This window comes from Convolutriloba macropyga, chromosome 4, assembly GCF_964194025.1.
Source record: "Convolutriloba macropyga chromosome 4, txConMacr16.3, whole genome shotgun sequence".
Classification (NCBI taxonomy): domain Eukaryota; kingdom Metazoa; phylum Xenacoelomorpha; order Acoela; family Convolutidae; genus Convolutriloba; species Convolutriloba macropyga.
Genome location: NC_134471.1, coordinates 13,603,174 through 13,626,969, shown reverse-complemented (window position 1 = coordinate 13,626,969; position 23,796 = coordinate 13,603,174). Strand labels below are relative to the sequence as shown.

The window sequence follows — 23,796 nt, the reverse complement described above, 5'->3', positions numbered from 1 at the left end:
GAGACATAGAAAAGACAACGAGTCATTCGAGAAAAAAATCCAACTTGCTGAACAGAATTAAACAAGAAAAAGCAGAATTCAGACATACGAAACAATGAAACATTTTGCAAAAAAGTGGTCAAAAAATATTTAAGACTGCATTTATGAAAATTTATCTGTTTTTTCATAAACTTAACGCCAAAAAATGATTGTATTTTTATTGAAACAAAATTAAAGTCCCTCATGTTCCCCAAAATACTATTTCTAGTAATTAAAAGCAAAATGCAAACTAAAAACTGAAAAAAAATTGGCAAAAAACTACGAAAATCGGATTAGCAAATGTACAATTTTATGAAACAAAAATACATCGAGGTAGAAAGAAGCATTGAGTATATGAATTATCAAAGGGAAGTTGCCATATTAACTGATTTTTGACAAAAAAAGCCAAAAGATCCAAAAATGAATAAATTATTAGAAAAAAAGCCAAAAATTAAATAAAAAATCAAGAAATATGTGCCAGTTTCGCATTTGAAACGCAATTTCAGGCTATGCAAAATACTGTGCTATCAATTTCAGGGGTTTACATTTCAACATAGCATCGATTAAAAATTATTTCTACAAAAGACCAAATTACAAGCAAAAAAACTAGGCCACTTAGACGAAAAAACGGCTGAAAACGGTTATCTATATGTGCCATTCAGTCAAAAACTACTTTTCAATGTCAAAAAGTCATTCACTAAACGCAGCGCATGATCAAAAAACTTCTCTCGCTCAGAAAAAATTAGTTCACACGGCAATTTTACTCACTTTCGCTTTCAGGTCAAATCATCGTCTGAACGAATAGTACTTCCGGTAAAAAAAACCTTAAGAAAACCAATACTCCTCTTCGAGTCGTAAAAAAACCAAGAGAAGGCCAATAATAGCCCCAGCTATCGCTGTGCGGCTATTGATAAAAGTTTTATGAAACTTCAGCAAACTCGGCATTTTTTGCTGTTTAATTCGTGTAGTCTTTTTTCATCTGAATGCCAAAATAAATAAATCAGACAAATAGATAAAGCGGCGTAAAACAATACAGTGAAAGATTTGATAATGGAACTGACGCTCTGGTGAAATGGTGTAATTTATTTTAAAAAATTGTTATCTATATAAAGGTTAAGAGTATTGGAACTCAAGAAATTGAAGTTGAATGATGATAGGAGCACTTCCCTCCACAATAATGGTTTCTTATGTTTAACTGTTTAGCTAAAGTTGTTCACAGGGCTATCGTTAGCAAGTGGAAACAATTAAATATTTGACAGCTCGTATTTTCATAATCTAAATTTTATCACTAATATCATTATTTTTATTGTTATTTCGACCTTAGTTGCTCTCAAACTAAAGTGTGAACATATATTTATATAATTAACAGGTAAAAGGGGAATCTTTAATATTAAAACATTCTCGAAAACCTCAAATTTATTGTTCTGACCACTTTCAATATATTTAACGCTTCTATATCTATTGAACATTTCAATCTTGTAATGCGTTATAGTTTATAGTTGGTGAGTTCAGTTAGTTTAGACCTGATATTTATCAGGTGTGGAGGAAAGTAGTGTTGATTAATAAGGATACATGTCGAGCAGAATGTAATACGGCTTCTTACAGCTTCTGACTTCAACTATAATACGGCTTTTCATAACTGGACAAAGAAACAAGAGGTTCGCTTCGGCTTCAACGGTGTTCTCCTTTTCATTGCTAATTTTCCTATTCGCGCGCGAAGATCAGAATTGCCGCATTGACTTGTTCTCCGAGTCATCGTCCTCAGATAGGTCTGTCGTGTTGTCCTCATCGTCCGTTAGTTCATCATCCTCAACCTCATTCGAGTCAATGTCCCCTGTTTCGTCTTCAGGTGTTGGAGATGCAGCTTCGGGCTCTGGGGAACCACCACCCCGAACGGGTCCCGATCGGCCTTGCTGTTGTAGACCTGTTTACAGAAGTAATTGAGTTTTTCTGAAAAAAATGACAGCTTTCAAAAAGCGTACAATAGATTCACGTCAATCGAATTTTCTAGTTTGCTCGAAAACATTTTTGAAAGTTTCAGCTCCAGTCATGTGAAAACATACTTCTTGCAAAATAGATTTTTTCGCAAGAATATTGCTCCACTGTAATCTAAAAACATAGACCGCAGATTGCCGGAAAAGAGCTGCGATAGACGCCTGTGGCCTTACATGGAATTGAAACAACTAAAGAAATAAAACAGACAGATTGACCAACAGCCCTGTAATACAACACGAGACTTTTGGGTTAGATTCGGAATGTCTATTTTATGACACATACCATCTATAAAAAAACCTTATAAGAGCTTTTTCAAAATTGATAGATGAAATCAAAAACTCAAGACTATTACTCAAGAATTAGGGCATATAAGTTTGGCACACTATCGATCTTTAACTGGTATATGTTCAAAAAGTTTAAAGTCCCATAAGTGAGTTCAGAAATCATTTTTTAGTGGGGTAAGTCACGCAATTGACCTAAAAAGTGACTTCAAGCACACAAATGTTAACTGCAAAGCATTAGAATTCACTGAAATCATTGAAGAAGTCCATTCCAAGAAGTCAGGTCGTAAGAACCATCGATGGAGACGACGAAACAAAAAACATACAAGGTCAAGTCCCGAAATACAATCCAAAGAGTTGAAAAAAAATTGAGAACTAATGTTCCTGACCAGCAGATAAATTGAACAATCCCAACCAAAGTTGAGAAACTAAAATAAACAAACAAACTGAACAAAATATTCATTGCTAAAACTCTTGAAGCTTTTACCCTGAAGCCCAATTATGATACAGTTCAATAAACTCATTAACTCACACGCACTAGACTTTAAAAGGAGTTTTTTCCACTATAGGCAGAGAAACTCGAGAAATATGAGATATGCTCCAAAAAATTGACAAGTGCAAAACTTATAGAAAGTTTTTAAATTTTGCGGAAATAAAATTTTAATCATGTTTTGGCCTGTGGAGTGCTGCCATGTGACCCCAAGACCTAAAAAAGTTTTGTTGGCCTGTAAAGATTGTTAAAATCGGGAAATAACAAAAAACTTTTAAAAATTAAAAAGAATTTTTGTGATATTAAAAACTTCATTACCATTTTATTGTCTCCAGGGACTATCCAATATCTTTATTTGTAACTTCAAGATTTTCACTGGCTCATAAAGATAAATAAATTTGGAACAATCAAATAATTTTCAGAAATATTATCAAATGCTATAGGATATTTACCTGCTCCTGGAGCGCCTAAAACTTAGATAACAAAAACAAATTTAAAAAAATTGAAAAAAATGCAAGGTTTAACAAAAAATTAATGAAATTCATGATGTTTAAATGCTGAAAACCACTGTATTACCAATAAAAACTTTGTTAAAACCTTTTATCAAACCCCTGAGGAGGTTTTTCCGTTTTGTCGAGTACCAAAAAATATAGCTCTCAAAATGGTCATAAAAAGTCTTGTAAAATACTTTTTATCAATTTTTACAAACCTTTTATCAGACTGGTCCAACAAAAATTTCAAAAAAAGACGAAAAAATGCGAAAAATTGCGATAATATGGGATTGAAAACTCCTAAAAATGTCCTTTTTCTCTTAAAATACGGCCTTCTCAGTTGCTTCATTAATCTAAGCACTCAGAGGACTACTTATCGCGGCCACTAGCCTCTAATGAAAGTTGATGCCCGCTGGGGTTTAACGTACTATGCCGTTTTGAAAGCTCAAAGTCATGAAAAATGGTGTGAAAACATCTTACAAAAATAAAAAAAGACTGAGCGCCAAGACAGTACAATTCTTGGATTGTAAAAAACTAAGATATCCCCAATAATAGCCGCTATCGCTTCTCGGCTATTAAACATAACCTAAGTTTAAATTTGTAAACATAACCTAAGATTAAATTTGTAAGAATTGCTCCAAGTGACTAATGGGAGCTCGCATCTATTGGAGCCTGCTTCAGTTTGGGGAGGGGAAACTAATTTCACTAACGAGGCTTCAAATGACGTCATTAGAGGTTATCATATACCACTGTAACCCTTAAAATTTTTTAAACCAATTCAGGCGCAGTTTTCATTTGAGTAGTGAACTGCCAAAAATTGCCTTCAGCTGCTGAAACTTGAGAATGAGAGAGAAATTTAAATCACGCAAGACAAAAAAAGCCAAGGATGTAAAAATCACTCGAAAATTAAAAACCCTTGAGCGCAAATTAGGCATTAAAAACATAAACCAAAATAATTCCCGAAAAGTCGGAAGAATTTCAGAAGAATTTTGGAGTTTCACAAACAACGCCCTAACTGCAGCCAAAATTATTACATTTTGTCTTAAATTCTTTATTCTTTACTTCACTAGATTATTTGAAATGTTTGTAATAATTTAACCACTCACAGCGAAAGATCTGAGCATTGACATCACTGAAACAAAATAGGGGTGAAATAAAGATGCCGCGCAGATTTAATTCTTAGGACATGTGAAATCAGGAAACCGCAAAAAAATTGTAATTTTGGAAAAAGACCAACATGTTCAAAATAATTGCTTCAAATTTTGTCGTAGGTAAAAATGCTTCATTTTTTTCGACAAATTAGGCTCGGTTTTATCAAAGTACAATTTTCATCAATTTCAAATTTTGGGACTCGATGAATTTAATAAAACTTTTCAACGGTGCTTCATGAGAAACTGGCTCCGGAGAAACTGGTTTCTGAAATCGGTTTGTGGTTTTGTTTAGGAATGCAGGAAAGTTAATGAGACGACGTGCTCTCTCTTTGATTTCAGCTGGTGATCCAAATATTATAAAATAAATTCCACTCTCACTGATTGTTCAGTTTAAATAGTTTTTCCACGGTTACTTCACAATAAAAAGAACTGGAAACAGCCGAGACCAGTCAGGAGGGACTAAAAGAGGACTAAAGATTTTCAGTTTTGTAATAGTTCAGATGCGCTAGTCGTTTTTATGTTCCTCAAAAATCTGAGAGGACGCAAATATACCCCATTCACTTTTGTTGGTTTTCTTTATAGTCCATAGGATAATTTCTACCTATTTTGACAGAGTGTACAAGATATAGCAGCTAATTAAGGTTAATGTTGTAGCCAGCCAACTAAGCGGCAAATTCGCCTACTCCGACTTAGTCGGCAGAAGACAACATCAGCTAGCAAAGATTGAGAGCCAAACTCATCACAGAGTCGAACCCATAAAACGTTTTTGAATCGTGTATATCAAAAGAATTCAACTTTGTCCGCCCTCTTAGATCACAAGAAACAAATTTTGATGCAGCATGCCTTTTTGACACATTATATGGCGGTATATGATGCATCATAGCTCATACGTAATTTCATTTTAACTATAAAATTTGCAAGGAACTCAGGTTAACATCGTCTTTTTGGTAGCTTTCAGAGATGTTTATTATAAAATTTTGATTCCACTGAGTAGACCAAATAGAAAATTGAATTCCGTTGTTTTACATTTAAAAGTCAATTTTGATATTATGTTGTATAATAAATGCAAATTTATAGTTTTGCTAAAACACCGAAAATGAAAATTTTAGCGGCTTTGTTCCGGGACGAATAGGGTTAATTATCCCACTCCCCAATTATCGCATCCCAGAGAAATAGTATTCGCAATATCTTTTGATTGAGAGTAAAAATTTTGACTGTTGTTGAGTTTCACAATATTCGTTAAAAAACGACTTGTTAGCGATTTGGTGGGAAAATTTGGAAAATTAGGAGAATTTGGGGCTCTGATAATTGCTCTTTTGTTTCTTTCCTATACCCACATGACTTCAGAAAATGTCCTCTTGGCTTTAAAAACTGTGGAACGAATTTTTAATTTAAAAAAATGCTATCATGTCAATAAGGGCATTGCTCCAGTTTTTTCGCTACCCTCAAGAATTGTATATGTTGGGTTATGGACTTTCGCGAGCGGAATATAAAGCAATTTTAACTAAGTAAAAGAATTAATTTCTCAAAAATGAGGGAGCAACAAAAAGATATTTTACAGTAGAATTTAGAGATTTACAGGGGAGATCTGATTAATAGATCAAGATGGTGATTTAAATTTGGGGATGAAAAAGGATTCAAAAATCAGCTGTATATATACCCATTATCAGTGTGAAAAAGTCAAAATACAAAACTAATCTTAGCACTGTGATTTATAGTGGGGGTAGCAAAGGTTACCCAATATGGTTTGCTTCTGCAAATCAGTCGCAAAGGGAACCATAAATGGAATGCATTTGCACTTTTCTAAGAATTCATTCACACTTCCGGAGATATCATCATCATTTAATACATGCTGGGAAGATTTTACATCAATTAATCTAACTCTAATAATAGTTATCTAGATTCACCAATTTGAACCGAATATTGATTCTAAGCACCATTTCTTGACGATTCATTTATATAATTTCTTTGATCGAAGTCATATTGCTGTCTTTTTAATCTGGTAAGTCAAACTTTCTAAGTCTGGTAAGTCTAATTCTCACTAAGTTTAAGACTATAGTTTGATCGATATTCTAACACCCCCACTCAGACTTGAGCTGATTGGGTAGAGTCTGTTCCCATCAAAACTGCTCTGAATAATTCCACTTTCGAAACGGGTAAGGACTTTGTGAAGATGTCCGCTGCCATTTTGTCTGTAGGGACGTAATGAATTGAAATAGTTCCATCCGCCGTCTTGTCCCGGATGAAGTGAAACTTTGTTTCGATGTGCCTGCTCCTTTTGTGCATGACTGGGTTTTGGCAGAGTCTGATACAACTTTGGTTGTCTTCTCCAATAGCTATTGGTTGTTTCTGTTGGATGCCAAAATCCTCTAGAAGTTGTTTCAGGTAGAGTGCTTCCTGAACTGCTGCTGCCATGCCCTGATATTCTGCTTCTGATGAAGAAAGAGCAACTGTGGCCTGCTTCTTGACACCCCAGCTGAGTGCTGCGCCACGTCCGTTGAGCTTGAAGTAATAGCCCGTTGTTGATTTTCTGTCGTTCATGTCTCCAGACCAGTCTGCATCACTTTCCCCCACTAAATCATAACTAGCCTCTTTTGTGTAAGTAAGTTTAAAACCTTTTGAAGCTTGAAGATATCGCAGAAGTCGTTTTCCGCACATCCAGTGTTGATTGGTAGGTGCATTCATGTGTCTGGACAGAATGCTGACTGTGAACATGATGTCTGGCCTTGTCTGTTTCGCCAGATACAGAAGTGATCCAACCAAGCTTCTGTAGATCCTCTGGTCCACTTCTTCGTCTCCGTTCAATGCTGTCTGAAGTTTCAAATTCAAATCAGCTGGAGTTCTTGAGGGTTTGCATTGATCCATTTGAAACCGCTCAAGCATTGTTTCTATGTAGCGTTCTTGGTCGACTGTGACTTTGCCCTCTTCTCGTCTGATTCTTAGACCCAGAAACCAGTGTAGTCTCCCTCTGTCTTCCACGTGAAAGGTTGCTTCTAGTGCCTTCTTGACATCAGAGACCACTGTCATACTTCTTGATGCTACTATGATGTCGTCAACACAAACCAAGATGAAGGTGTGATCCTCTGCCTCTGATCTTGCAAACAAGCAGTGATCGTTCCTGCTTCTGGTGAACCCCTGTCTCAGTAGGAAGTTTGCCAGCTCTTTGTAATAGTTGTTAGCAGCCTGTTTCAAACCATAAATTGATTTATTTAGTCGACATACTAACTTCTCCCCATCTGATCCGCATTTTACAAACTCCTGTGGCTGTTCCAGATACACTTCTTCCTCGATTGGTGAGTGCAGGAAAGCAGTCTTGACATCAAATTGGTGCATCACATGGCCCTGCTTCGCTGATAGCTGAAGTAGAATCCTGAATGTCTCCGGCTTACAGGTAGGAGCAAAAGTCTCAAAGTAGTCCAGTCCTTCCACTTGTTTGAAGCCTTTCGCCACATAGCGCGCTTTGTATTTGTCCACTTGACCACTGGGTCCGAATTTCACTTTGTAGACCCATTTGCCCGGTATGACGTCCCTGTCTGTGGGTGGTCTCACTAGGTTCCAAGTCTCGTTGTCTTGGAGTGCCTTGACCTCGTCCTTCATTGCCCGGTGCCACTGGTCCCAATCGTCACCTTGCTTGGCCTCGTAAACTGTTTTGGGTTCCACATAGTCGCCCTCAGTCACAGCAAGATGGGTCCTGACTTCTCCAAAAAATTGAAGAACATTCTTTGCTCGTGTTCCTCGTCTGGGCTCTGCTCTGTCCGCGTGTTCCAGTGCATCTTCATTGAAGCCAACTGCCTCTAACTCTGAGAAGTCGTCTGTGTCACTGTCTTCCAGTGACTCTGAGTCTCTGTGACTCCCTCTTGTTGCAGTAGATCCTTCATCTAGTGCTGTTTCTCCAACATCCGAGGCCTCTTGTCTCATTGTTGTTTCTTGAGTATTCACGCTCCCTGCGTCATGCCACTCCTCCTTTATTGCAGTAGATGTGTCCTGTCGTTCTCTGTTGTCATCGTCTTGATGACCATCACTTGGGTGCCAGATTCCCAGTTCCGACCCATCATCTAGTAGGTCAGCCGTTTCTTTGTTGTCAGGGATTGAGCCCACTTCAGACTCCTTGATGATCACATCTCGAACTGCCATCACCTTGCGTGTGTTGGGTATGTACACCAGGTATCCGTTTTCTCCTTCGGTGTAACCCACAAACTTTCCTTCCAGTGCTTTGGGTTCAAGTTTGCTGACTTCTCTGTCCGTCTTCCTCATGAAGACTGTGCAACCAAAAATAGATAATTTACTAATTGGAAGTTTAGGTTTTATACCTCTCATCAGCTCTGCTGGGCATTTTTCTTCTCCTCGTCTCACAACCAAGTTTCTGATCCTTGCTGCGTGAAGAATTGCTGCTCCCCACATCATCTTGGGAAGTCCTGAGTCAATGAGCAAACATCTTGCCATCTCCAGCAGTGTCCTGTTGCACCTCTCAGCTAACCCATTCTGTTGTAGCGTCTCTGGTATGGTCTTCTCCTGTAGAATGCCTGCATCTTAGCAGTACGTCTTGAACTGCTCTGAGAGAAACTCCTTCGCATTGTCTTGCCTCAGCTCCTTGGGCGTCCCCACACTGAGAACAAATTTCTTTAGGCTGGCCAATGCTTCACTCTTTGCCTTAAGCAATTCCACAAACACGAACTTCGTGTACTGGTCTGCAAACACTATGTAGAACCGGAACAATGACAGTGACTCTACTCTGAAAGGTCCCATCACGTCTGTGAACACCCTCTCCAGCTTCTCTTCTGGTTGGGTCTCTGCCACTCTTGGTACTGGAGTCTTTGTGATCTTGGCCAATGCACACACATTGCATACATCATCGAGTTCCCCCACTGTCTCTGGTGCATTCCTGACCACATCCGCTTGATTCAAATGACCCAAGCGTCTGTGCCACTTCCTTGCACTGTCAAGTTTCACGCTGTTGGAACTCATCTTGAATTCTAGAACGCTTCAGGGTGAGTGAAACAAATTATGTTCTTGTGTTAGTTTTACCCGAGTTCCCTTCTGGAGTTTCATGCAGCTGTTTCCTCTCTCGAAAGTGAAGCTATGTCCCCACTCCGTGCATCTTGAGACTGATAGTAGGTTTGAAGAATAGTTCGGCACACACAGAACTTTTTTTGAGTTTGCATTGGAATTCCACTTTGTTTGAGGGTACGCTGATCTTCACACAGCCTCTGCCCACCACTCTGGAAGCCTCTCCGTTGGGATTTCTGACCACTGATTGAATGGGCACAAAGTCCAGGAACGCATCGATGTTCGTCACTATGTGATCTGTACAACCACTGTCCACTAGCGTGCCTGCTGTCTTCCACTGGGTAAGAGCTGCCCAGCATTCCTCGTCTGGTGTAGCCAATGTTGGAACCATTGCCACTGACTCATGTTTGCCTCCATCTCTTTGTCTCTTGCTTGCCCTGTCTAGGTGAACCTTCTCACCACACTTGCTGCATTGTGCTGTCTCCTTCTTCCTGCAGTCCTTGGCAAAGTGTCCAGGGATCCCACACACAAAGCAGTTTCCTTTCTTGGGCCCCTTCTTGAAGTCACGCTTCACTGCCAGTGCCACTGAACCACTTTGTCCCTTGTGTCTCTGCACCGTGCTCTCATGAAAGTTCTGCAGCCTTTTCCTCAACTCTGTGAAGTTCGTTGCCGGGTTGAAGCTTTCCTGTATAGCAAAACTTTCATATCTCATTGGCAGACCATTGAGGACCAAGGCGTTGAAGAGGGTCTTGGATACTGCTTCCCCTGCTTCTTGTAGCCTTGTGAGCAGCTCCTGTCCTCTTATGAAGTAGCTGTCCAAATCCTCAGAATCCTCGAGCTGCAGTCGAGCAAGCTGTGCCACTAAAGTCACCACTGTCGGCGTCTCCACACTCTGAAATCTGTCTTGCAAAAGCTTCCAAGCCTTTGCTCCATCTCCAATGCCATCATCTCCCACACAGTCATGTCTCATCAGCATGAGGGTTGTTGCATCTAGAGTCAGTGCCAGATGGCACCACACGTTTCTCCTTGATGTCTGCAGCTTCCTTCTCATATGCATCCTTCAGCACCTTGTGGTTCTTCTTCTCATCATTGGTTGCCCCATTGGCCAGTGGCGCAGGATCATTGGGTTGCTCCTCTGTCCCCAGTAGTGATTTGTAGAGTCCCTTCGTCTGCATCATCACCACAAATCTTGTGCTCCAGATTGGAAAGTCCTGTGCCTTTCCTGTGTAGGTCAGCAGCTTCACTGTCTGTTGATCCATTGGAGTTTCAGCAGGCAAAACAGCTGTGAAAAGAAAAGGTACTAAGCAGAAATGGATTATGACTGTCAACAACAAATTAGTTTTGTTTTGGAAATTAATTTTATGACTTAGAAATTTGCTGGGCCCATAACCTGTTGGGTTATGGATTTTCGCAAGCGGAATAAAAAGCGTTTTCAACTAAGTAAAAGAATTAATTTTTCTCAAAAATGAGAGAATAACAAAATGATATTTTACAGTAGAATTTAGAGATTTACAGGAGAGATCTGATTATTAGATCAAGATGGTGATTTAAATTTGGGGATGAAAAAGGACTCAAAAATCAGCTGTATATATACCCATTATCAGTGTGAAAAAGTCAAAATACAAAACTAATCTTAGCACCGTGATTTATAGTGGGGGTAGCAAAGGTTACCCAATATGGTTTGTTTCTGCAAATCAGTCGCAAAGGGAACCATAAATGGAATGCATTGGCACTTTTCTAAAAATTCATTCACACTTCCGGAAATATCATCATCATTTAATAAATGCCGGGAAGATTTTACATCAATTAATCTAACTCTAATAATAGTTATCTAGATTCACCAATTTGAACCGAATATTGATTCTAAGCACCATTTCTTGACGATTCATTTATATAATTTCTTTGATCGAAGTCATATTGCTTGTCTTTTTAATCTGGTAAGTCAAACTTTCTTTCTAATTCTCACTAAGTTTAAGACTATAGTTTGATCGATATTCTAACAGTATATATTTATTGATTCGATTAAAATGAAATAACGCGATTCACGAAACAAATTGAATCGAAATTGATCGGATTTTTGTCGAAATAATTATTTAGCTCAATAAAGTTTTGTTTTGAATGTCATGCACCAATCTTTCAGTGCCTCACTAAAAGCAGAACAAATTTTCATGGATAATTTGGGTTCAGCATTATTTGGGCATATCATTTTTCTGTCCAGCAAGGTCTAATCATGAGTTCAGGGCCAAACAAGAGCGGTAATTTTATAACTCTGAAGCCGTACAACTTAAAATCTAGTTTTAGTGGAAAACTCCGGCATATGCTGCAATCGTGAACAGAAAATTTTACGAAGGGATCACAGCTTCAATGAGAAATTAAATATAATTGCTGGATTTTATAATTAGGTTTTTTGCGTTTAAATTCAAAATTGACTTCTTAGAAATACAAGGTTGCATGCCTGATCGGGTTCCTCATAACTTTTACAAAGGTTTTTTGTTTACATAAACAGGTCTTTCACATTATAGTCCCCCCCCCCAGCTTAGTAGTCAGATAACCTATACCCCCCATCATGGTAAATATACCATAATGGGGGTGGGGGGAGGGGGGGGGGCTAAAATGGGAAAGACCCACATAAACTTTGTATTACACTACCTGAGACAGCTGATCGGCTTCCACTGCTGACGATACTCTTTGATGCTACTGATTGACTTGGGAAGCTCTGTTTAACACTCTCAGGCATACGTGAATAGTAATCACCAGATTTCTCACGTTTTTCCTGCCTCTGCTCCTGGCGTTTTTGCTGACGTCCTTCTATCTGCTGTTCTTTTCGGGGGGCAGCTTTTGGGTTCTCGCCCTTTCTGGCTGGTTCACGTGTCTGACCCTGCACTGGTTGTTCTGGGTTTTCGACGTTTTCCAAATTTTTGCTATACAGCAGGCGTTTGTCCTGCTGTCGATTGTAAGGATCGGGTTTTTGTTGTTGTTGTTGTTGTTGGTTCTGAATTTGTTGATACTTAGGTGGGTTTTGCTGTTGTCGATAACGATCGTTGTCAACTATTTCCCGCTTGTAGTAGTTAACTTTCTTTTCCTTGTCGTACAACCTCTCTGATTTATAATTCTCCTGTTGGTTGGGGACCCGGTATGCATCTTTAGTGAACGGTTCATTTTTTATGTATTTATATTTTGGGTCATAAGCCCGATTTTCTGGGTTGTATTTATCAGGAACTCCTACGTTAGGATCTTCTGCGTTCTTTAGCCTTTGATGAGTTCTCCTTCTACGAGTTCGTGGTTTTCGGCGTCTCTTGTCGTGATTTGGTGACCTCCGTTTGCCGTATCGTTGGGAAGAACCCGCGTCGTCATCATTACGAACAGACCCAGTTATGACCGATTGAGATTTAAATGTGTTTTGATCGTTTGTCTCAGACATGTCACCGTATTTCTTCGGTGCTTGATCCTGTTGGTACTGATTTTTAGCGTATCGCTCGGCATTGGGCGCATTCCTGTTATATCGGATCACCTGCTTCGGGTTAACGTCATCGGGCGATACACTGGCATATCGCTCCGAGTCAAACTCCCAGGAACTAGCCGGACCTGTATCGGTGAACTTGTAATTTGACTCCGATGTATGGAAACTTCCGTCTTTTTGCTTGTCTATATCACCTGAATAGCCTTTGCGCCGTCTGTTCCTGTTTCTGTTATTCCTCCAATCATCGAACGAGTTGGTTGTCAGTCTCGAATTGTCCTCATCACCTGTCCAGTCACTTGTTCTGGTGTCACGCACGCTGAACGTGTCATCTCCATAGCGATGCCTTCGATGCCCTCGATGGTGTCGACGGTGGCGTCGATCATCTCGATGCCGGGAACCAGAATTAGATCCGGAAAGTCGATTATCTTTGATTCTGAACCACGATCTTTGAGGACCTGACCAGGTATAGGAATCCTCGGTTTCCCACTGGTTGCCACGTGATCGGCCGTGACGGTGTCGGTGGTGTCGACTTCGACTTCTGCTATGATCCATGGAATCGTGGAAGCCTCTTCTATGGCGATGATGGCGTCGCCGACTGCCGTGATGGCCGGATCTGTCTTCAAAATGTCGTCCATGGCTGTGTGACCTACACAGATGGTCCTAATATTCTTAAGAGATGTAGTTCGAATTTTATAAATACGTACGTTTGCTGCTTGGTTTGAGGCATATTTGCAGACGGTTCAACTAAGCATTTTACAATAATCTGAGTGTCACAACAATCTGATGTGAGTAAACTTTTACATTGTTGTAGGGAGATTTGATTTGAAATGCAAAAGCGATGTTAAATTGCTCTCGAACGTAGTTTGAAGCTATTATCGTAAAATTGTGTCTTTTAACGACTCGAGGAGGAGTATTGGAGAAGTCCTTTCTTTTTGATCAATTTTACTGCAGTAAATTTTTTGTGAATTAAATAGCCCCACATGTCGTTCGAGAGCAATTTGACCGAACTTAATCTGTTTATATATCATTTTACAACCGGGTTTTCACACTTACCTCCTGTGATGTCTGCGGTGTCCTCGCATTTCAGGATCACCTGTTTGATACCGATTAGGTGTTCGCCCGTCAGTTAGGAATTGACCTCCTTGCATATTGTTTTGCCCGTTGTTATCTCTTCCGTCACCCTTGTCACCTTGAGGCGACTCTGCCTTTACCAAGGAGACTTTTAGTACATTGAAGATAACGCTGATCCAGTACTATCACTTAGTTCTAGTATAGCACTTGGTTCCATAATGTAAAATATGCCAGCTACAAAATGACACTTAAATTATGAAAAAAAGTCCAGACGTAGTTTGCGTTCATATATAGACTTCTTATTGAAAAATTTTTGAGAGCACACCGGGTCTTTCTGAGCTCAGCTTTCATAGTATGTGGAAACTTTCTGTGAAATGGCCTGGAGATGGTCTGATCAGAACTCAGGACTTCAACTATAGTTTTCTGATTACTGGAAAAACATGAAAGCGTCTAATAGTATTGATTCAAAGACACTGACCCTAGTATTTTATGTAAAACAAGGAACCGCATAACTCATTTTTTTGACTCGAGAGAAAAAACCCTAGAGACCCGAGAGAAAAGACCCTGTTTTTATACTCCCTTCAAATATCTTAATCAACCGAGATAAGGTGCGAAAATTTAAGCTGGTATTATAACAGCGATAAACTTCCTGCTCTTGACATTTGTTTACCGATGTGTTTATAAACAGATATGAAGAAAAATAATTTAAGGCCGTCACAATACCGGCTTAAATTTCTGCACCTGATCTCGGTTCATCACGATAATTAAGAGTATGAAATTCTCTCAGGTCAAGGAATTGAGTTTTTGCAAGCAATGCGCAACTTGGTTCAATAATTATAGCGGTGAAATTACATATTTTAGCGGTGAATTGTGGTGAATTTTTGTAAGATCACCGCATACTCTAGCGGTGAACTTACATAATTTCACCACTTTCGCCGCATTTCACCGCAAAATTATGTACCAAACGTAACTTTTCACAGCTTATCTTACATATTTTTCAGATTTTTTCTCGACCTGGGTGCAGCTGAAAACAGCAGGTAGATAGTGCAGCTGAAAATGTAATACGGCCACATGGACAAACTTCGAGTGATAAATTCCGCCTATTGTACAAAAAGTCCCTTTAATTTTTGCCGTTCTGATAGCTTTTCGTCAGTGTACCGATAACAGAGGTGTTCTCCTTCGTTTTTGGGGTGACTGCGAGTGTCGCATCCCTCGACTCCGTAGTGTTCACACATTCTGTCCTCTTTGCTGCAACACTTGGCTCTCGTAGAGTAGCAGTGACATCTTCGCCAGTATATCAACACTCGGTGACATCGTATGCAGATGTATCGTCTATACTATGTCTGTAGTTGTATCGCTTTATCTGTCTATTTGAAGTCGTAGACTGTTGATTTTGGACTAACTAGATATATGGTTATATACTGTTTGATAAAATTATTATTGTGGTCAGAAAATGGTCTTCCTTGCGTACAACTTTGTCAACAGCGAACTTCGCTTCTGTTTTTTTTAAAGTTACGGCTAGGTTACATACAAAATTTTTACAGGGTGTTTTACTAAAGGCTTGTTGAAGATCGTAGTGTGGCAAGTATTTTTTTGAAATTTGGTTAGTTTTTTTACTTAATTGAGCGCTGCTAATGGATTCTTTTTTTTGTGAAACTTTAGTTCAGATTCAGACTTTTGCATTGTTGAAAGCATGACGTATAATTGAAATATATTTTTCAGGAGCATCGAGATTGTATTTATCAAATTTTTCACATACAAATCACTCAATGCGGGATCTGTTTGTAGTATACCAATGCAATAAAGAAGACAATAGAAAGCAAATCGATGTATTTCATAGAAAATTTTTCTTCTGGGCGACTAAAAAAAAACAATTTTATTTATATTTCATTTAGGTTGGTTAATTCAGTTTTTTGTCCTCGAAGAATAAGTCTTTGTTTGGTATGCTGAGATTTGTAGCTTTCAATTAATTTTACTCCTCTTCCTCCTCAAGAAAAGTTTCGTAGTAGCTGCAATAGCGATAGCTGACCGGAGCTATTATTGGTCTTCTGTTTTATTAATTGTGTTAAGAATTTTGTTACGACCATATGACGTCACACTAATTTCAAAAGTGCTTTATTCCATTAATTCAAGTACTTTAGACATGAGTGCATGCTTGCCGTCTTTCTTCACTTTTAGTGGAGCAGTTTTTTTGTTTATTATTATGGCTAATTTTTTTTGTCGCACAACAATTACTCTCGAATTCATTTTTCCTCTCTCTCTCTCTCTCAAATAAGATAAGTTTAGTTGAAGGAGATAAGGACAACTCGGTATATATCACACCAGATGAGAGTTTTTTGATGGCAATCAAGAGAAACGACACAAATAATTAAAAGGGCTATCGAACAAAACGATGACAACTCAGCAAATTGTACAAAAAACTTATTTTTCTGTTCTCCAGTTTTATTGTTTCTTAGTCTATGCCAGACTGCATTTTTTTGGTGCTATCACAAAAATTTTTTTACGATCTCACAGCTATCTTAAAAAAGAATGCGCCAAAAACCAATGCATAATAGCGTTTTTATTTATAGTGTTTTTATGCTCAGAGTGCGTTTTATTCAATGATTGTAGACGATCTTAGTGGGGAAGTTGTTTCTTCCCTAAAATTTTTGAAGTTTTCTTTACTGTTTATTTTGATTAAATTTTTTTACTTAACTGCTCACTTTTTTGTGAAAATTGTGAAACTCAATTTGAAATTTTGCAAATTATTTTCCAGGAGCACCGAGATCTTATGAATCAATTTGGATTAGTTTCATTTGATTTACAATGCACTCAACGAGGGATCTATTTATATAGTATACCAATGCAATAAAGAAGACAATAGAAAGCGAATCGATGTTTTGATTAGAAAGTTTCTCTTCTATACGTTCAAAATCTTTAATAATGGTTGCATGGGATTGAAATAAATTCGCAATTAAATGTTTACTAAGGAACAGGCCTACCAATTAAAGAGTACGGTCAAATTGTGTGATGAGCTTTATATGATTTTTGTAGTTGCGTCACTAATATTTCAAATGTCCTGATTTTGGTGAAAATCGTATCAACAGAAAGAAACAACTTTATTAACATCTCACTTTAGTTGGTTAATTCAGTGTTTTGTCCTCGAAAAATGAGCCGTCGTCTGTTGAGGTGAGGTTTTTAGCTTTTATTTTATTCTATTTCGCTTCATCCTCAAGAAAACTTTCATTGTACCTGCGATAGCGATTGCTGTATGAAGCTATTTTTGGCTTTGTTGGTTTTTTAAATTGTGTTAAGAATTTTGTTACGACCACTCCAGTCAAGTGATTTTTTTTATTTCATTGTTTCAATTAGTTTTAACTTAATCGCATACGTGACTTCTTTCTTCACTTTTTCGTAGAGTGAGTTTTGTGTTCATTGGTGTATTAAAATTTTTGTCGCACAACAATTACTCCCAGATTAAGAAGATCTATCTCAAATAAGATAACTTTAGTTGAAAGAGATAAGGACAACTCAAAATATATATATTATTCCAGATGAAGGTTAATTGATGGCAGCCGAAACAAACAACACAAATGTTATAATGTTTTTCCGATCAAAAAGATGACAATTCGGCAATTTGTATTAAAAACTAATCTTTCTGTTCGCCAGTCGTATTTTGCCATAGTCTATGCGAGACAGTAGTTTTAGGAAGCTATCGGATAAGTTTTTGCAGCCCATTGCTATGTTTATCAAAAATTAAGCTTGGGCCTATAAGCATTGCATAGCTTTTTCATGCTCATAGTCAGCGTTTTCATTTGAATGGGGGGGGGGGGTGGAATTAGTCAATTCATATATCTGAAAAATGAATATTGCATCTCCCATTATCCCATTATCTGAGGAGTCTGATTTCGTCATCACGTAGATGCTTGCTTATTTCAGTTTCTGCATACCAAAGCGGCAGGTCTTTGTTGTTTTTAGGGGGATTATTGTTTTTTAGGGGGATCATTACTTTTTCTGCTTAATGATAACAAATTTTTCGGATATTTTCCGTTTATCCCCCCAGCCCCCCAGGTTAGTGGGTGCATATTATTTGCGCCCCCCCCTTGAGAAGCACGTGCCATATTTTTACAGAATGAAATAATATATAATGCCGAGTGCTCTGTAACTTGGGGGCGCATAACGTACTGGGGGGGATCAAACGGAAAGGATCAATTGTTCTTAAGATCACTGTGATGCAGTTCTCAGTATGCAAGCATCATATGAAGGGCAATTCAATTGCATAAGTGTTGCCTAAGTAATTGAAGTCTAGTTCTCCCTTTTTAAATCAAGCATAGATATATGAGCATAGATAATCGAGCATCGTTTGAAATCGAAACGTTTGTTAGAGAAGTGAACAACTCAAATTTTAACACTTTGATCTAGACTAGAGTTTGTGTAACGCATGGTGGTGTAAGTGTCAATTAATGCAAATATTTTTTCTATTTGTAAACTGGTAGGTAAATTTCGATGTGCTTTAGGAATCATTTTTGTAATAAATGAAGCGCCATTTCAGGAAATCTGAGTGCAGTGCAAAAATGAGATTATATAACAAAAAGTGAGATTATATAACAAAAACAGCTCATTTTTGTGTTAAGATAAAATAAACACACTAATCTTTAGAGCTACAAGTGGAAAACTTTGCGAGCCTGGAAATAAAACCTTTAAAAATTCTCTTTGTTTAGGATTTAGCTGCAGAACAAAATAAAAGAGGGAAATCTTTTCTACCGATATTTCCTTCTATTTTGTGAATTTTTACGGATTTATTTGTTATTACTTAGCTGTTTGTTTCTCATGTGTTTTGTCACAAATTTCTGACGCCATTTATAGAGAACTTTAAAGTTATTGAAAAATTCAGTTCAACTTACTATTACGGGCTCTGGAATGGAGAATTGCTTTTCCAGTGCATCAACAACTTCTAACCAAGGCAGAATTATCTAGACAAAATTCACTTTTTGTCCATTGTTTAGATTTCAGGTCTATAAATCAATTTGCTTTAGAGACATCATGTTCATGCATAATTTTTGAAAAATCATTTTGAGATCAACTAAAAATTTAAATCCATGTAATCAGAACTCAAAGTTTATAGTTTGTCAGCTAATCTTTAATTTTTTGAAAATAGTATTTCAATCTCTAATCTTATTTTCTGAAAAATTAGTAGCACTTAGTAGCACCAACGAGTAGCACTTAATTGATTTGTGTGTATGACTTTTTTTTCACTTTCCAACACAGTTGTTCAGAGTATTTACAGCACTTTTTATAAATAACACCCGCTTATTGGCTTCAAATTTTAGATAGATTTTTCGTTTTAATTGGTGCAGGAGAAAACGAAACTGGGTGCTACGGGACGGGCCATTAAAAGAATTACAGTACGGTTTCTGTTCTGTTATATTCTAAGCTAAATGAAATTTGTTTTTTTTCCTGAAATGGAACTGAAAAAAAACACCATATTTTTTGTTCTTAGCTATCTTTGGAAAACAGTGCATTTATTTTTCTGCACTATTTTTGTTTATAACGATGTTGTTACTATTGAATTTTCGGATTTTATGGGTACAGACTATCTAGAATATTTGTTTTAATTGAAGGCTTACAATTGTTAGAGCAGCTAAGCTATAAGAGGGAATCGAACTCAAATTTTTTTCGAATCAATGAAGCTGTGCACTCATTTAGATTGCTCGAGAGAAAGCGATAATGTTAGAGGGGTGTATAGGTATATGGTGTGTGTTCTTGTTGCCTGTTATGAAACATGTCGCAACAGAAGGGCACCCACATGAACAGGAAGAAGGTGAAGACAGCCAAGAGGGCCACCCACCAATATGCAAAAGCACCCATCTCGTACTCTATGTGAGTGTAGCCTGCAAACAAAGATACATATAATTAACAAAGCTGCAATATAGCCAAGTACCATTTTTTTTTTCAAAAAAGTTGCCATTTGTAAATTTGTTTTCCAATAAGTTGACACTAAGGGAAGGGTAAGAGATGAGAGGGAGAGGAAAGGAGAGCGAACCATAGAATAAAACCGGTGAAACTAAATTTTGATAGGGTTTATGCTAAAAAATTTAGAAATTTTAAAAGAAATTTAAGAATAAAGTAAACAAGGAGGCTCGGTAATGTGCGATCGCATCTAAGGTTCCTACCCCGCTCATCCACAATTTTTGCCTAATTGTCTACCAAATGAACAGATAGAAAAACCCAAAAAATTAATTTTGGGAATGCCAAATGAACGAAAAGATAGCCTACAAAGCAAATAACTCAGTGGAGTAAAAAAATAATGAACTAGAATGATGAGATATGCCAATATTAAGGAAGTGAGTGAAGACGAACAGCGAAATCAAACAACAACAAACATTAATTACATCAAAAAATTTGTCCGTTTTAAAAAACAAAACTTAATAACAAAGTCAACAAACCGTCCGATAAAACAAACTTCACAAAAGAATTATAAATCACCAGAAAAGATATAGGACCAGTCCATAGAAACGTTTGGTAACAATTAGAGAAAAACAACAAAAACAGTAAAGTTAAAAAGTTCGCTTGTTTTTTTTTAAACAATCAACTTCAAAGTAATTAAAACCAATAGAAATCAAGTAAAATATCCCAAAAGTTAACAATTACCAATGCTTCTTTAGAAGAACATTAAGACCTGTCCTTATTCAATTTTTAATGCGGCTAAAAAGAACAACAAAAAGACCACTAACAAAAGTTAAAATAAAACTTGCCAGAAACCGCTGTCGAAGCCGTAAAGCCATATTTTGCCCCTCAAAAAATGTTCGATTGCGCCTTCCTCAGACAACGATTGTGTTGAATGTGGCCTTTCATCAATGAGACTAGGTAACAAGTAGACAAAAAAAATGTCAAAAGTAAGTATTAGTTTTGAATTTTTTCGCAAGAAAGTTACTCCCAAAATAATGAAAGCCATTAATTACAAAAAGAAAAAATTAAATAGGTTCATTTATTCGTCCAAATGAAGCCCGTGAGTCCTGCAATTATCCAGAACATGTCTTGCGTCTACAAAAAGAACGTCAATTATGACAAAAATCAAATTAATTTATTTTTCTTGTGAAAAACCGGTGTCGAAGCCAGTAAGGTCATAACGAATTCTTTCAAAATAATAGTTTTTAAGACAGAATCCTCTTTTGACACCTTTCTTTGACACCAATAATATCATATTTGTTCTGTAATTAACGAGACTAGGTAACAAAAACACAATCAAAAGAACAAAATTGCGAAGTTTAAAAGTTTTTTTTATTTTGGTAAACAATTGTTTTCAAAGTCATGAAAGCCATGAGCTGTCTAATAATATCAGAATATTGGCTTATCTAAATTTCCTTGAAAATCCAATGAAACATGTCATTACACAGGAAATTTTGTAGGACTAAAAAGACAATGTAAAATCAACGGTTAAAGACAAAATCAAAAAAAATAATTATACTCTTCAAGAAAGAAGTGTCGAAGCGGTTAAAACTATAATCTATGTTTTTCGGGATTTTAATATTTTAAACTCTTTTTTATTTTGAACGCCAATAATGTGATATGTCAATGATGTGATAATGCGACAAAACTAGAAAACGTGAAAAACTGGCAAATATCTAAAAACAAAAAAATCAGAAATCTAGTAGTATCAAAGCCAGAAAACATTAACTTGAGGCTTTGAACCGCAAAAATGATCCAACTTTAAATCATTAGAAAGCAGAAGCATTCTTTCTTTGCTGATACTAAGCTACCAGTTGACCAAATTCAGAAAAGAATAGAGGAAAATTTCCTTAAGCCACTATTTATTTGAAAATCAAATATCTTTTAAAGTCAAAAACAACCATAAACTTTCAAATAAAAACTTTAACTTTAACAATAAATGCGTTAGCTTGGAGCTGCTGAGGAAGCCAAAAGGACCTATCAATCCTGAGCTTTGATTTGATATGTTCTGATTTTTAAATAATATTTGAAAAAAATCATTTATTTTAAAAAAAGAGGGACTGATTACAATCCGAATTCTTTTTGGATTGTAACTTTCCAAGATTGTTTTAAATCTAGCCCTGCTAATGCTTATCGTCCATTAGGAACACCTTATTTTATGGATGTTTTAGATATAGATAATTTGTTAGTTAGAAACTCAAAAATAAATTCTGTGTTTTTGATAATCAACGAGTAAAGTTAGCAAAAAACGGCAAAGTTCTAATTACAGAGCACTCTCAACAAAAATTGAAATAGGAGTAGCCTCCTTTTCGTCTACAAAGGTTGTGTTAGTGTTGTTTGGGGGTTTACTTCGGCAAATTTATTCAAAGTGGATTAAAGGAGCTTATTACGTTCCGTTTTTGGTCGAAAAAGGCTGAATTTTGAAATCTTTAGCCCGAATTTTTGGCAAAAAAATTAATTCAAAATAATCAACAATACGTTTTTGTCTTTGAAAACAAAATCAACAACACTTTTCCTAAAATTTTAAACAAGTGCTTGCAGAATTGACAAAAATTTGGGCAAAAACTCCGGAAAATGTGAATAAAATCATCTGAATTCACTCTACTTTTATAAGCCTCTGTAAAAAACGAAAATTAAAAAAATCTTTTTTTATTTCCATTTTCTACGCTGGACGAGCTTTCTAATGATACCAGTCTCAACTCTCTACGATTAATATATCGATTAGCGAAAATTTTCTGAACAAAAAAACCCATTGGAGTATATAGTTCCTCCCCCCTCAAGAGGGGTCGGAACAATCATGCCATATCTTGTTAATCTTGTTCAATACAAGCTATTAATTTTCAAAAAGTGTTCTTTGCAGGATAAACAAGAGGGATTTGCCATGTCAGCACATGTCATGAACTAGAAATTCAACGGCATCAGAAAAAATCACAGTACGGATAATTTTGGAACATGAATGCCAAATTTTTCGCATAATGTCTAACGAAAAAGGCACGGAATTTCAAATTTTGTCAAGATCTTTCATGTCTTGGCAAGAAATTGTATCAAGATTTGAAGCGCTAGGAAATCATTTCGCACCTACAAACCCGCAGTGTGGACAACTAAGACACATTCCGTTTGCAGAACATTGTGCCCCTTCGTGAAGTCTGGGGTGGTAGCATCTCTCCCCAGTTGGGGTGGGTGTTGTAATGACATAGCATCCAGCGTGTGGTCCGCAGTCTATCTTGTTTAGAGGAGGTCCGGTAGGTTTGCTTTGGTTGTTTTTGTTGATCTTGCTCGCTGGGTCAGTGAACACCGGGAGGCGATTGTTTTTGTTGTACCTGGGAGGCATCGTCCAAAGTGTAGTGGGCGGGTGCCACTAGTTGTTCTCTTACTTTCACTTTTTCACCGCCACCGGATCGTGATAAACATTCATCGCCGTTTGACCATTGAAATTAAAATAACCAGAACATTAAGGATCAGACCGCGAATCTTGTCAACCACTTGAGGTAGGAAATATTTTCTTACTTGTTTTGCAAAATTTAAGTCCATTAAGTTAAAATCCACTAATGCAGCATTACTACGAGCAAAACTGATCACTAACACTAAACATTACAATAATCCAATAATACCGCTGCCTGTTACGTTAACCATCTAAGTATATTTTAGAACAAAATCTTAGTCGCCCGAGGGACTTAGTGCAGTAACATGAACACGCTTGCGCCCGGTACTTGCGCACGTATTTGGAGAACCGAAGGGTCCGATAATGTTAAAATTCATTTGAAATTGAAATTGAGAGTACAATTTTGCAATATAGTGAAAAAAACTTTTCTCTGTATCCGTCTCTGATAGCGAGGCAGCCAGTTATTGCCCTGAACATAGTGCTTCAAGTTAGGACACTAGAAATTAAGAAAATAGACTTTTC

The 23,796-nt window shown here is 37.2% G+C and overlaps 2 protein-coding genes across 3 annotated transcripts in view; one reads left to right on the top strand and one right to left on the bottom strand.

Annotated features, from left to right (window-relative positions):
• Positions 1–23,796, top strand: part of LOC142337467 (glycine dehydrogenase (decarboxylating), mitochondrial-like) — a 266,460-nt gene that overhangs the window by 65,196 nt on the left and 177,468 nt on the right. The gene's annotated exons all lie outside the window — the stretch shown is intronic.
• On the bottom strand, positions 1,314–23,510 carry LOC142338268 (uncharacterized). 2 transcript variants are annotated; one of them, XM_075387942.1, is made up of 6 exons: positions 22,971–23,510; positions 19,714–19,834; positions 15,088–15,296; positions 13,947–14,103; positions 12,083–13,539; positions 1,314–1,942 (listed from the first exon to the last, which is right to left on the bottom strand). In XM_075387942.1, the coding sequence occupies exons 1-6, from the start codon at positions 23,221–23,223 to the stop codon at positions 1,740–1,742; spliced, it is 2,400 nt and encodes a 799-aa protein (XP_075244057.1). In that variant the 5' UTR covers positions 23,224–23,510; the 3' UTR covers positions 1,314–1,739. The 2 variants fall into 2 exon arrangements, with proteins under 2 accessions (XP_075244057.1, XP_075244059.1); XM_075387944.1 differs by lacking the exon at positions 22,971–23,510 and having other exon boundaries at positions 15,088–15,307; positions 19,714–19,833.

What these genes read in the sequence shown, in the direction of transcription:
- LOC142338268 (XM_075387942.1), bottom strand. Translation starts at nt 23,223, where the DNA reads ATGCCTCCCAGGTACAACAAAAACAATCGCCTCCCGGTGTTCACTGAC. An exon ending in CACCGCAGACATCACAGGAG is followed by an intron (nt 13,540 to 13,946) that starts GTAAGTGTGAAA and finishes CCATCTGTGTAG; the next exon opens with GTCACACAGCCATGGACGAC. An exon ending in AAGCCGATCAGCTGTCTCAG is followed by an intron (nt 1,943 to 12,082) that starts GTAGTGTAATAC and finishes TTCTGTAAACAG; the next exon opens with GTCTACAACAGCAAGGCCGA.